Below are 14,302 nucleotides of genomic sequence, written 5' to 3'. Positions count from 1 at the left end.
GCTTCCTGCAGGATCCCTTCAGGTCCTGGCAGCAGCTCTGAGGTCCCCCTGGAGCCTTCTCCTCTGCAGGCTGCACAGCCCCAGCCCCCTCAGCCTGTGCTCATTCAGGGCTTGTGAAGCTGAGCACATAGTTGAGCTCCTGCAGACAGGTCCAGTGTTAGCAGCCCTGCAATCAGCACTGAGGCCAGGACAGCTGCCCCTCAGCAGCACAGAGATGGAGCTCTGGCAGCTTACAGGAAAGGGTGGGTCTCAGAGCCTTACAGCTGAGGCAGAGCTGTACTGAAAGTAGGGGCAAACCACATCCACCTCCAGGGGAGTGTGCTCTGGTGCTCTGAGCTGCAGCCTTCATGAATGCTGCACCAGCTCAAGTCAAAAGCACTTTCACCTTAGCTGGAAACACAAAGCCCAGTGGCTTTTAAGCAGTGGTTGCAGCCTGGGCTCTGTGGGCAAACTTCATTCATTCTTCAGCCCCACAGCAACAGGATTGATTTTTTTAACTCCAGTGGAGTGAATTCTCCTGGGAGGAGGGGGCAGGGAGTGGACAGACACCCCCAAAGCCCACCATGCATGCCAGGAGGCTGGGGGAATACTGCACCAGGTTGCTCAGAGGTGTAGTTGAGACCCCCATCCCTTCAAGGGCAAACTTGCTGGAGCTTGGAGCAACCTGATCCAGTTACAGATGGGCCTGCTGACTGCAGGGGGGGGGACAAGAGGAGCTTTAGAGGTCCCTTCCAAGCCAAACCACTCTAGCACTCTATAAACAACACTTTGCCTAACACCACAAACACTTGCCTGAGGACAAAGGGATGTCTCCTGATGCTGGGAGACACAGGGAAAACAAGAAAGCAGCAATCAAACCAAGATAACCACCCAGGCCTACCAAACTCACACCTTTTGGAGCATTACAGTAGAGCACTGATGGGAGATGAGCTGCCTCCAGGGACTAGATTCCATGAAGCAATAGGGAAGCACAATAGAATCAGCTTCACTACTACTGAGAAAGGCAAAAAAGCCAACATATACTTACAAGATCCAAAGCTGAGCCTCCACCCAAGTATTCCATTATTATCCATAGTTTTGTGCCCTGCAAAGGCAAAAAGCAGCTGTTAGAAGGCAAACATTCACTCCATGAGCAGCACAGTCAGAAGAGTGCAAGGGCAGAATCCCATGAGTCACCAAATCACAAATGGTCTCCTGTGCAAGAGATCTGACCAGCAGGGGAAAGTCTGACTGCTCTAGTCCAAAAAGCAACAAGGAAAACCACCACCACTGCCCTGCCACCACCAAGCTTCTGGTAGCTGCTGTCTGAAAGGCTTCCACCTGAAGCAATGGAGCTGGGAGAAAAAGAGGAAGTGCTGTGGGGGTGGCTTCAGCTCCAGCTGAGTGCTTCAATTCATAGGAGAAGCTCTCTCTGCACTGTCATAATGAATTCTCTGATACAGAAGGGTTCCAGTTTCAAACCTCCCTTGTAACATCACCACACCTCTCACCTGAGGGAAACCCAGCTGAGAATCACTGCTGAGGCACAGAGCCACCAGCCAGGAGAAACTGCACCTGGAACCCTACCAGGATGTTCAGGCATGCAAAGCTTTCAGAGCAGAGGTTTCAATTAGCCACAGAAAGGTCAAAGATAAGAGCAACACAGTTCAATAAAATCCAGGGCTCAAGGTACCTCTCAAAGCAATATTTATTGTTACTGTTTCCAGTAACATTGCAAAGCTCCTGCACCCCTCCACAACAGTACTGCAACAGCAAATCTGCTGCTGCCCCCAGCATGAGGGAGATGGAGCTGCTGCACAGGGCTGCAGAGCCTCCCCTGTGGGGCCAGGCTGGGAGAGCTGGGGCTGAGCAGCCTGGAGAAGAGAAGGCTCCAGGGAGACCTCAGAGCAGCCTGCCAGGACCTGAAGGGCTCCAGGAGAGCTGGGGAGGGACTTGGGACAAGGGCTGGGAGTGCCAGGCTGAGGAACAATGGCTTTGAGCTGGGAGAGGGGAGACTGAGCCTGGAGATGAGGAAGGAATTGTTGAGAGTGAGGCTGGGGAGACTCTGGCACAGGCTGCCCAGGGAGGCTGTGGCTGCCTCCTGCCTGGAGGTGTTGAAGGCCAGGCTGGATGAGGCCCTGAGCAGCCTGTGCTGGTGGGAGGGGTCCCTGCCCATGGCAGGGGGCTGGAGCTGGCTGAGCTTTCAGGTCCCTTCCAACACAAACCATTCTAGGAAGCAGACCTGCTGAAGCACCACTCAGAGTGTTTAAGTCCCCAGCACATCCTTGCTGGTGCTAGTTCCTGGTGTCAGCACCAGCACTTCTGCAGGCCTCTTGGCTTCTCCATTCTGTGCTTCCCCCTGCTGATGCCTGACCAGGGAGTGAAGCCTGAAGACCACTGCCCAGGCAAATGAAGGTGCAGCTTCTGAAAGCACCACATCCAATGGCCCTCACAAAGGGTGCTCTATTCCCTTCCCTCTGAACTGCAGCCTCACACCAGGCAGCAGAGGCTGTTCCAACACCATGAGCTCAGCAGGGAAGGGCTGCCTAATTTTAGCAGGTTTTATAAAGCCTGACTGTGTCAGCAGAGGAGACCTGCAAGGAGCTCCAGCTGAAGGCAAACATTGTGGTTACCAGGCATGTTTGGAGCATTGGAGCACGACTTGAAAACAGCCTAAGGTGACAATGAGTGAGTGTGGGGGAAAGAAGCTGCTAGGGCCCACTGGAGCTGGGAGTGGACACCTCCCAGCCAGGCAGGGACAACCTTGCTCCTAACTCTTTTAGGTCAAGCAAGTATAAACAGACAATGAAGAACAAGCAGTCCCCTCCAGATGGTCCCCAAGCCCTGCTGCACAGAGTGCTGGCTCATGTTGATGGAGCTCTCTGGATGCTACCACAGGACCTCTCCAGATGCAAATCTAAACAGCTGAGGGGAGCCCCAGCCTTGTTTCAGCTGCAGAAGAGCAAGCCCAGGGGGCTCCAGGACAGATGCTGAAACCCCCAGGCAAGGGACATGCCATTGCAAGAGCAGCTCTGCCTCTGTGGGAGCAGGTGGGAACTACAGCTCAAGAATTTTACCAACCTTCAAACGTTTGTGTGGCCAAAACCTTCCAGAAGTAGGAGAACTCTGAATGCCTTTCATCTTTTTCTTGCTTGAACCAAGATAGCAGCAGACCTGGACCAGCCATGAGGCTGCAGCAGAAGCAGCATGGCCAGCACATCAAGAGCTGATTCTGCCACCTTGCTCTGCTGGGATCTCAGCTGAGTGCTGTGGCCAGCTGTGGAGACTCCAACACAGCAAGGACAGGGAGCTGATGGAGGGAGGCCAGAGGAGGCCACAACAATGATCAGGGCTGGAACACCTCTGCTGCAAGGACAGGCTGAGGAGCTGGGGGTGTTCAGCCTGAAGAAGAGAAAGCTCCAGGCAGACCTGGAGCAGCCTCTCAGAGCCTGAAAGGGGCCTACAAGAAGGCTGCAGAGGGACGTTCCCAAAGGCCTGCAGGGACAGCACCAGGGGCAATGGTTTGAAAGGAGAGCAGAGCAGATTGAGATTGGATGTGAGGAACAAGTTCTGCCCCAGGAGGCTGCTGCAACACTGCAGCAGGCTGCCCAGGGAGGTGGTTGAGGCTCCATCCCTGGAGATACTCCAGGTGAGGCTGGACAGGGTTCTGGGCAGCCTGCTCCAGTGGAGGATGTCCCTGCTGCCTGCTGGGGGCTGGGCTGGCTGAGCTCTGGAGCTCCCTCCCAGCCCAAACCATGCCATGGTTCCAGGATTACTCTTGAGGAGAGCAATCATTTGAGCTAAGGCAGCTCAGCTGCTTCATCACTGGGCCCTGGCACTGCCAGGGGTACCCTCCACAGCCAAGGTTTCACTTCTTGAGCTGTGCTGTTAGTTGCAAGCAAAGGGCAGCATGGCATGAGGAGGCAAATGTAGGTTCTGTGCTTGCCCTGGTGTGAACATCTGCAGACACAGCAACAAGTGGAGTTCCTCAGGGGTCTGTCCTGGCTCCAGGGCTGACCTCTCTGTCAGCCACATGGGCAGTGGCACTGAGGCAGCCCCAGCAGGTTTGCTGCTGGCACCAAGCTGTGTGCTGAGCTGCACTCCCTGGAGGGCAGGGATGGCATCCAGAAGGATCTTGACAGGCTTCAGAAGTGGCCAGGGCCAGCTGCAGGAGGGTCAACGAGTCACAGGGCAAGGTCCTGCAGCTGGGCCAGCCCCAGGCACCAATCCAGGCTGGGTGCAGAGTGGGCTGAGAGCAGCCCAGCAGAAAAAGCCTTGGGGGTGCTGGGTGCTGAGCAGCTCCCCAGGAGCCAGCAGTGCCTCCTGCTACCCAGCAGGCAGCTGTGTGCCAAGCTGCAGCCAGAGCAGGGTGGGCAGCAGGGCAGCAGAGGGCATTCTGCCCCTGGGCTCTGCTCTGCCCAGACCTCACCTCCAATCCTGCCTCCAGTTCTGCTGTCCCCAGCAGAAGGACACAGAGCTGCTGGAGTGAGGCCAGAGGAGGCCACAAGGATGCTCCAAGGGCTGCAGCAGCTCTGCTGTGAGCACAGGCTGAGGGAGCTGGGGCTGTGCAGCCTGCAGAGGAGAAGGCTCCAGGGGGACCTCAGAGCTGCTGCCAGGACCTGAAGGGATCCTGCAGGAAGCTGCAGAGAGACTTTTGCTGAGGGGGTCTGGAGCCAGGCCCAGGGGGAAGGGTTTGGAGCTGAGGCAGAGCAGGGTTAGAGTGGAGCTGAGGAAGAAGTTCCTCAGTGTGAGGCTGGGGAGACTCTGGCACAGGCTGCCCAGGGAGGCTGTGGCTGCCTCCTGCCTGGAGGTGTTGAAGGGCAGGCTGGATGAGGCCCTGAGCAGCCTGTGCTGGTGGGAGGGGTCCCTGCCCATGGCAGGGGCTGGAACTGGATGATCCTGCATGTGCCTTCCCACCTCAACCCTTCTCTCATCTCTGTATAAGCTGCAGCTGAGCAGCAGGAGGGGGCAGAGCAGGAGAGTGTCTCATATGGCATCAGCTGAGCTAAGCTACAAAGTGAAGTAGCTGAAACAGAGACTCTCCCTTTCAGCAGCTGGAGCACCTGGAGCACTGAAACACTCCAGCCCTGTGGCCACAAGGATGCCTCTGCAGCCCCAAGTGCCAGCAGCCAGCAAAGCTGCAGGCTCTGGAGAGCAGGCAGTCCAAATCTCTCATCCCAAAGGGGTGCAATTGGAAAACCCTCCCAGGCAACATCTCCTCTTTCATGTTGGAGTCAGACAACCTTGTCTTATCAACTCTGCTGTCCTCCTGGAAGGAAGGACTGACACTGACTACAAGGGATGAGAAGAAGCCTCTGCTGCTTCCAAGCTTACCTCAGACTGGTTTGAAAACCAAGAGTAAGCTCCACCAAAAGATTGATAGATTGGTTTGTGTGGAAGGGACCTCAAAGCTCATCCAGTTCCAAGCCCCTGCCATGGGCAGGGACCCCTCCCACCAGCACAGGCTGCCTGGCCTTGGACACCTCCAGGGAGGGGGCAGCCACAGCCTCCCTGCACAACCTGTGCCAGGGTCTCCCCACCCTCACTCTCAAGAAAACTCTTCAGCCATTGTCCCTCAGCCTGGCACTGCCAGCCCTTGTCACAACTCCCTCCCCAGCTCTCCTGCAGCCCTTCAGGTCCTGGCAGGCCCCAGAATCTGACAATGCAGGGACCAAGAGAGGGAAGTAGCTCCAAGGAGCACTACTCAGTCAATTCTGCCAACAGCTGTGTGTCACCACAAGACAGAGCAGAAGTGTGACACAGGAACCCTGCTCAGAGATCCCAAATCCAGCTGTACTCTAGGAGAGCAGAAATGCCTAACACCACCACCCCACCCCACCAAAACCCACACCAAACAGCCCAGAAGCCACCCCCACCACAAGCAAGAAAACACTCCAACTACCCAAACATCCAACCTCAAGTGAAAACAAACTCCAAACCAGAGCCCCAGAGCCCCCAAACTACCAAGCAAAAAGAAATGACCCCCAGAAGCTTACAGTGCAAGCAAGCCCCAAAGCTCAGCTGCTCAAGACAGCTCTAAGGACCACCTCAGGCTTGGTTCAGTGGCTCTAAGGTTTGGGCTGAGTTTTAGCTCCTCTGAGCCCCACATGCAGAACAAACCCTTGCAGCAGCATGCCAAGGGGATCACACCTGGCCAGCCCTGCAGGCTGGAAAGGCTTCAACTCAGCAGCTTGGATTTCTGCAGCTCTTCAGTTGTGTTTGTCAGGTCCCAGTGGTGCCTCAGAGGCCATTTCACACAGTGGTTACATAACTCTGCTGATGTCACTTTTGCTTTCTCTCAGCCCTACCATGCTGCATAATTAGAGAATCTCACAGAGCCACACAATGGCAGGGTTGGAAGGAAATGCCAGAGATCATCCATTCCAACCCCCCTGCCAGAGCAGGGTCTCCTAGGGCAGGTCACACAGGATCAACCCAGGCAGGTTTTGAATGGCTCCAGAGAATGACACCACAATGCCCCTGGGCAGCCTCCTGTCCCCTTTGCAGCCCAGATAGCTGCTTTGATGGGGGTGGTGAGATTGAGAGCAGCCCTGCAGAGAAGGCCTGGGGGAGAAGCTGGGCAGCAGCCAGCAATGGGCACTGGCAGCACAGAAGGCCAAGGGCAGCCTGGGCTGCAGCCAAAGCAGTGTGGCCAGAGCTGGAGAGAGGATCCTGCCCCTCTGCTCTGCTCTGGGGAGACCTCACCTGCAGCACTGTCTCCAGTTCTGGGGCCCCCAATACAAGAAGGACCTGGAGCTGCTGGAGAGGGTCCAGAGGAGGCCACCAAGATGATCAAAGGGCTGCAGTACCTCTGCTACAGGGAAAGGCTGAGAGAGTTGGGGCTGCCCAGCCTGAAGTAGATAAGGCTCCAAAGAGACCTTAGAGCTGCATTTCAGTATCTGCAGGGGACCTCCAAGCAGCTGGGAAGGGACTGTTCAGAAGGGGACAGGACAAGGGAGAATGGCTTGAATGTGGAGCAGGGCAGAGGTAGGTTGGAGATCAGGAGGAAGCTCTGCACAGGGAGGGTGGTGAAATATTGGCTGCCCAAGGATGTGGTTGAGTCCCCATCCCTGGTGACATTCAAGATGTAGCTGTGGGCAGCCTGCTCTAGCTGGAGCTGTCCCTGCTGCCTGCAGGGAGCTGGACAAGATGCCCTTTGAGGGTCCCTTCCAACCTGACACAATCAGTGAATCTGAAGACGAAAGTGAGGGAAAACCCCAGGTCCCTATGCCATAGGCACGGCAGGAGGAGCACTCCAGCAGCTCTGGTGTTCTCTGGCCATTGTGTGTAAGTGCTCAAGAAGCAAGCAGCAGAAGGAGCAAATCAAAGAGCAAAGCTCTGTGTAAAACCCATCAGGAAGCTGCTATGAAAGGGCAGGCTGGCAAGGGGTCTGATTCCCTCCCAGCTGCACTCAGCCCAGCCGGGTGCTGCACGTTACCTTTAAGTATGATCCATAGTACTTGGTTACATAGGGGCTGTCACACTGACTCAGCACAGTTATCTCCTGCTGAATGTCCTCTATCTCATCCTCTGCTTCCTCCAGGTCGATGATTTTGATGGCCACCACCTGCTGGCTGCGGTTGTCGATGCCTTTGAAGACCTCCCCGAAGGAGCCCTTGCCGATGCGCTCCAGCTTGGTGAAGAGCTCCTCGGGGTCTGCCCTGTGGTTCTAGGCACAAAAGGAAGGGGGAGCAATGAAAGACAACACTCACCTCATGGGCCCCCAAGTCACTGCCCCTCATCACTCCCCAAGGAGCACATCATCCAGATCCACCCTAGAATGGCCGTGGGGGGAAGGGAGCCCCAGACATGGGCTGCGGTCTCCAGCTGTGTCTGCAGATGTTCACACCAGGGCAAGCACAGAGTCTCCCCATGCCAGGCTGCCCTTTGCTTGCAACTAACAGCACAGCTCAGGAGGTGAAACCTTGGCTGTGGAGGGTACCCCTGGCAGTGCCAGTGCCCAGTGATGCAGCAGCTGAGCTGCCTTAGCTCAAATGATTGCTCTCCTGGAACCATGGTGTGGTTTGGGCTGGCAGGGAGCTCCAGAGCTCAGCCAGCCCAGCCCCCTGCAGGCAGCAGGGACATCCTCCACTGGAGCAGGCTGCCCAGAGCCCTGCCCAGCCTCACCTTGAGCATCTCCAGGAATGGGACCTCAACCACCTCCCTGGGCAGCCTGCTGCAGTGTTGCAGCAGCCTCCTGGGGCAGAACTTGTTCCTCACATCCGATCTCAGTCTCTTCTCTAATCCCAATCCACTGTCCCTCAACCTAGCTCTACAAGCCCTTGTGGAAACAGCCCTCACAGCTCTCCTGGAGCCCTTCAGAGAGGGGGAGGCTGCTCCAGGTCTCCCTGGAGCCTTCTCATCTCCAGGCTGCACAGCCCCAACTCTCCCAGCCTGGCCCCACAGGGGAGGCTCTCCTCCCATCTGATCATCTTGGTGACCTCTTCTGGACCCTCTCCATCAGCTCCAGGTCTCTCCTGCATTGGGGTCCCATAGCTGGCCCCAGCCCTGCAGGTGAGGTCTCCCCAGAGCAGAGCAGAGGGGCAGGATCCTCTCTCCAGCTCTGGCCACACTGCTTTGGCTGCAGCCCAGGCTGCCCTTGGCCTCCTGTGCTGCCAGTGCCCAGTGCTGGCTCCTGCCCAGCTTCTGCCCCCCCCAGCACCCCCAAGGCCTTCCCTGCAGGGCTGCTCAAATGGAGCTGAGAAATGGAAGCTCTTTGTGTCCCAGCCAGGGTGTAGTTGCTCAGCAGGGTAGGTGTCCTCAGCAGTGCTGTGCTGCCTGCTGCTGGGCTCCCATTTTCCTGGCATGCCTGGATGTTACCAGCCAGTCCTGGTCAGCACCCTGCTTCAATATTCTGCTCCAGCCTCCTTATTCCTTCTCTGAACATCACTCAGTGCCTTTTCAGAGGGTCACTGTGTGGGCTGGATCTCAAGGACCATCCAGTTCCAACCCCCTGCCATGGGTGAGGACACCTCACACTAGAGCAGGTTGCTCAGAGCCTCATCCAGCCTGGCCCTGAACACCTCCAGGGAGAAGGCAGCCACAGCCTCCCCCCAGTGCCTCCCCAGCCTCAGTCTCAACAATTGCTTCCTCCTCTCCAGCCTCCAGCTCCCCTCTCCCAGCTCAAAGGCACTGTCCCTCTCTGCATGGCTTGCCAGCACTGGGAGCTGCCCTGAGGCTGCTGGGTCTGAGCAGATGTGGGAACCTGCTGCTAAGCACTGGGTGCTGCAGGCCTTTCACAACTGCCTCCCCACTGCAGGACTGGAGAGGTTTCACCTGACTGAGGCCAGCTATCAGGTTCAGCCTTTTCTGCCTGGGTGATGATGTTAGTGCTGCTGTGCCAGCACTGCATTCCCCCTTCTGTGTTACTGCACCAGGAAGATGAACATGAAGAGCAGCTCCATTCTGAAGTGGTGGAACACAGGAAAGTGAAATGAGTTTTGTAGCTGACTCCCTCCATGGTTTGACTGAATTGCATAATGCATGTCTGTAATTCATGGCTGAACTGCAACTTAGTGTGCAGGGAACACATTCATCTGATGCAAGCCTCCTGGGGGTGCAGGGTCCTGCACCTGGAGCAGAACAGCCCTCAGCAAGCCAGGCTGGGGGTGGTGAGATTGAGAGCAGCCCTGCAGGGAAGGACTTGGGGGTGCTTAGAAAACTTTTAGTTAGACAGAACCCCACCAAAACCAAGAGGAAACCTTCCAGCTGCCTAAAGGTGGCCCTGCTGTCATACCCCACTGCTGCAGCTCCAGCAGGGTGGCCAGCAGCAGGGGGGCAGGGAGCAGCCCCCTGCACTGGGCACTGCTGAGGCCACACATTGAATACTGGGTCCACTTTTGGGCCCTCATTCCATGGAGGGCATTGAAGGGATGGAGCATGGCCAGAGAAGGGCAACAAAGCTGGAGAAGGGTCTGGAGAGCAGGGCTGGGGAGGAGCAGCTGAGGCAGCTGCTGGCTTGAGAGCAGCCCTGCAGAAAAGGCCTTGGGGGTGCTGGGGGAGGAGAAGCTCAGCAGGAGCCAGCAGGGAGCACTTGCAGCCCAGAGAGCCAAGCAGAGCCTGGGCTGCAGCAGCAGAAGTGTGGCCAGCAGGGCCAGGGAGGGGATTCTGCCCCTCTGCTCCACTCTGCTGAGACCACAGCTGCAGCTCTGGGGCCAGCTCTGGAGCCTCTGTGCCAGGAAGGATCTGGAGGGGCTGGAAGGTGTCCAGAGCAGGGCCAGGAGGAGGAGCAGAGGGCTGGAGCTGCTCTGCTCTGGAGACAGCCTGAGAGAGTTGGGGTTGTGCAGGCTGGAGAGGAGAAGGCTCCCAGGAGACCTTCTGGTGGCCTTCCAGGATCTGCAGGGGGCTGCAAGACAGCTGGGGAGGGACTTTGGAGGGTGTCAGGGAGGGATAGGACTGGGGGGGATGGAGCAGAACTAGAAGTGGGGAGATTGAGATTGGCTGTGAGGAAGAAGTTGTTGCCCTATGAGGGTGGTGAGAGCCTGGCACAGGCTGCCCAGGGAGGTGGTGGAAGCCTCCTGCCTGGAGGTGTTTGCAGCCAGGCTGGAGGTGGCTGTGAGCAACCTGCTGTGGTGTGAGGTGTCCCTGCCCATGGCAGGGGTTGGGACTGGCTGAGCCTTGGGGTCCCTTCCAGCCCTGACAATTCCATGATGTGGGGTTGTTCAGCCTGGAGAAGAGACTGAGGGAGACCTCATTGCTCTCTACAGCTCCCTGACAGGAGGTTGCAGTGAGCTGGGGCTTGGGTTCTTCTGCCCTGCATCAGGTGACTGAAGGCCAGGAAATGGCTGAAGTTGTGCCAGGGGAGCCTTAGGTTGGAGAGGAGGAAAAAGGTCTTTGCTGCAAGAGTGGTGAGGGGCTGGCACAGTCCCCATCCCTGCAGGTGCTCAGGAACCCTGTGGCCATGGCAGGCTTGGGTTGCTGGCTGTTGTGGGAGCTCCTGGAGGCCTTGTCCAGCCCAAACAATTCTCTGATCTGTCACTTGTTCCTTTTGAATTAAAACCCCACCTTGCAAATCTATTGAGGTCTGTAACATCTATGCTCACAGGTGCTTAAAAGCCTTCTTGCAGGGACAGGTGTGGCAGAAGCAGCAAGCACTGGCACCCAGCCTGTCCCTGCTGCTAGTTAAGCTGCTCCCCACCTAAGGGTGTTCCTAGACCACTTGAATTGCAGTAAGGAATAGTTCCCTGACAGCTCTCCCCTCCCAACCAACAGAGGCACCCCCAACACACACAGCAGAGCTAAGAGAGGCCTAGCAAAAGCTGTCAGTAACCCCACAATGCTAATCCTCCTTTGGAGACCTTGGCAGCTGAGAGCCCAGGAATCCTTCAGGCTACCCAGCAGCTGCTGCTGATTGGAGCTGAAACCTGTCTGACACTTCCAGCCACAGCAGACAACCAACAATTTAATCACAAGCCCACCAGCTCATCCAACCCTTCACAAGTGTCTGATGAACTCAAAGGACAAGATTTCAGTACCTGCAGGGGAGCTGCAGGCAGCTGGGGAGGGACTGTTCAGAAGGGGCTGTGGGGACAGGACAAGGGAGAATGGTTTGACAGTGGAGCAGGGCAGAGGTAGGTTGGACATCAGGAGGAAGCTCTGCACAGGGAGGGTGGGGAGACACTGGCACAGGCTGCCCAGGGAGGTGCTTGAGGCTCCATCCCTGGAGCCATCCAAGCTCAGCCTGGCTGTGTCCCTGTGCAGCCTGCTCTGGCTGGAGCTGGCCCTGCTGCCTGCAGGGCTTGGAGAGAATGACCTTTGAGAGTCCCCTCCAAGCCAGGGCAAGCTGTGGAACTTGGGTTTTGTTGGAGACTAGCCTTAAGCAGCACATCCTCTGGGCTCCTGAGTGGACACAATCCTCTGCACCCACTTCACTCTTACCAACCACACAAGCCAGGCCTCCAAACTCTCCTCCAAGCTACTTCAGGTGAATCAGAGCCTTAAAACCTATTTTAACTTGCAACAAGTCCTAAGGCCATTAGATGGGAGTGCTGCAGTACAGGCAGAGAGAGGGAAGAGATGGACTCTCCACCACTGTGCAACTCCAGGTAGATCCCCAGGAGGGAGAGGTGGAACAGAGGGGCATCAGAGGAGAACAAAGTGTGCAGGGTTACTAGAGGGAAGAGTCCCATCTTTCTGTTCTGAGAAAATCCTCTCCCAGCAAGCAAAGTCAGCTTCACACAGCTCCTGTGATTCACCAAGGCTGGCAAGGGACTGCAGGACACTGGAGGAGCAGGGCAGGTATTTGTGAGCAGCTCTGGCTCAGAGGGGGATCATGTCCTTTGAGAGAGGCAGCAGCAAAGCTCTTTCCCAGCTCACTCTTTGTTCTGAGGCTGTCTTTTAAGCCCTGTTGAAGCTCTCCCAATCCCCTTGCCTTCCAAGTGACTGTCTGACAGGGCTGCTGTTCTACACCTAGTTTGCTTGAGCAGAGGTGAGCAGACAGAATGCTTTAGTGGCCATGGCAGTCTCAGGGTAATGCTTGGACTGATGATCTTAGAGAGCTTTCCCAACCCAAACACTTCCATGGCTCTCTGTTGTGAAGCAATCATGGAACTGGCAGGGTTGGAAGGGTCCTCAGGGATCATCTAGTTCCAACCCCCCTGCCATGGGCAGGGACACTTTCCATGAGATCAGGTTGCCTACCCTCCTCCTGCCATGGAAAAGGCTGGAGATAAAGCTCACAGAAATGGAACTGGCTGTTGCACACCTCCAACACACACCAGGCAGCTCTTACAGCACAGCTCCCAGCTGAGCCCCACTCTGGTACAAACTCAGATGCCTAACACCAACACTCCCGAGCAGAAGCCCCAGCTGCTATCCCCATCCTGCCCTGAATGGCCAAGGCTGAGCTGCCTGCACAAATACTTGTGGTAGTTCAAGAGACACAAAGCAAACCAAAGTGGTTCCTCTGGGGGCTCTGCTGGGCAGCAGACAGTGACAACACAACAGACACTGCATGGCCTCCTCCACCACCTCTCCCAACACCTCTCAGCAGACAGAGAGGCAGGGAAGCTCTTGCTCTGCCCAGGCCTGTTTGCACAGACAAAAGCAGCAGCAAGTCTGCCAAGCACAGGCACACTGGCACAGCCAGCTCCAGCCTGGCCAGCCCCAGCAGCAGCCCTCTTGCAAGGCCTCTGCAGAGCTCAGCAGCTCCAGCATTTCACCAGGCCACAACTCTACAGCCTGTGCTACTCATCACACAACACTGGAGGTTGGAAGGGACCTCCAGAGACCATCCAGTCCAACCCCCTGCCAGCGCATCACCCAGGGCAGTCTGGCACAGGAATGCATCTAGGAGGGCTTTGAATGTGTCCAGAGACCTCACAGCCTCTCTGGGCAGCCTGCTGCAGGGCTCAGCACCCTCACACCAGAGAAGTTTCTCCTCATGTTGAGCTGAAACCTTCTCTGTTCCAGTTTGTATCCACTGGTCCTTGGCTTATTCCTGTGCACCACCCACAAGAGCTTGGCCCCCTCCCCTTGCCCCCCAGCCCTCAGCTATTGAGAGACATTGATCAGATCCCTCTCAGCCTTCTCCTCTCCAGACTCAACAGCCCCAGGGCTCTCTTCACAGGGCAGATGCTCAAGTCCCCAGAACCAGCAGAATCTCTCCTCCTCTCTTACACAACCACAGGTCACTGCCCTCTGTATGGGTCCATTCATGTGTATGCACAGTCACAGGATCAGAGCACAACTCAGCTGGGAAGGGACCCCAGGTGGTCACCTCACCCACCCTCCTGCTCAGGAGCCCCAGACAAACCCCTAGCCTGATGGGAACACTGCAGCATCCTTTGTGCCAACAAGCTGCAACAGTTGCATCAAGAGAGCAGCAACAAAGGGCCTGGGGGTGTGGTTGATGGCCGGCTGAACATGAGCCAGGGTGTGCCCAGGTGGCCAAGAAGGCTACCAGCAGCCTGGCCTGGAGCAGCAATGGTGTGGCCAGCAGGAGCAGGGCAGGGATCTGACCCTGTGCTCAGCAGAGGTGAAGCCACAGCTCCCACAGGGGGTTGAGGTTTGATGAAGCATGGCTGCACTTGGGATGCATTTGCTGCACGTTTGGCCTGGAGAAGGGAAGGCAGGGAGGGATCTGGTGAATGTCTCTAAGCACCTGCAGGGTGGGGGGCAAGAAGAGGCCAGCCTCTTCCACTGCTGCCCTGTGACAGGACAAGGAGCAACCACACAAACTGGAACCCAGGAGGTTCCACTCAATGTGAGGAGAAACTTTGCTGTGAGGCTGCTGAGCCCTGGAGCAGGCTGCCCAGAGAGGCTGTGGAGTCTCTGCTCTGGAGCCTTTCCAACCCCCCTGGATGTGTTCTGTGTGCCCTGCCCT

At 56.7% G+C, this 14,302-nt stretch overlaps 1 protein-coding gene across 1 annotated transcript in view; it reads right to left on the bottom strand.

The window, feature by feature from the left end:
* STK26 (serine/threonine kinase 26) overlaps positions 1-14,302 on the bottom strand; it is a 39,331-nt gene that overhangs the window by 10,894 nt on the left and 14,135 nt on the right. The window contains exons 3-4 of the mRNA XM_054169673.1: positions 7,418-7,648; positions 1,028-1,084 (exon numbers count right to left, since the gene is read on the bottom strand). Of these exons, the coding sequence (XP_054025648.1) occupies positions 1,028-1,084; positions 7,418-7,648 (288 nt within the window). The remainder of the gene's footprint in view (positions 1-1,027; positions 1,085-7,417; positions 7,649-14,302) is intronic.

This window comes from Dryobates pubescens, chromosome 18, assembly GCF_014839835.1.
Source record: "Dryobates pubescens isolate bDryPub1 chromosome 18, bDryPub1.pri, whole genome shotgun sequence".
Lineage (NCBI taxonomy): Eukaryota > Metazoa > Chordata > Aves > Piciformes > Picidae > Dryobates > Dryobates pubescens.
Note: the sequence above shows the minus strand (reverse complement) of the source record. Positions and strands in the feature narration are given on the sequence as shown.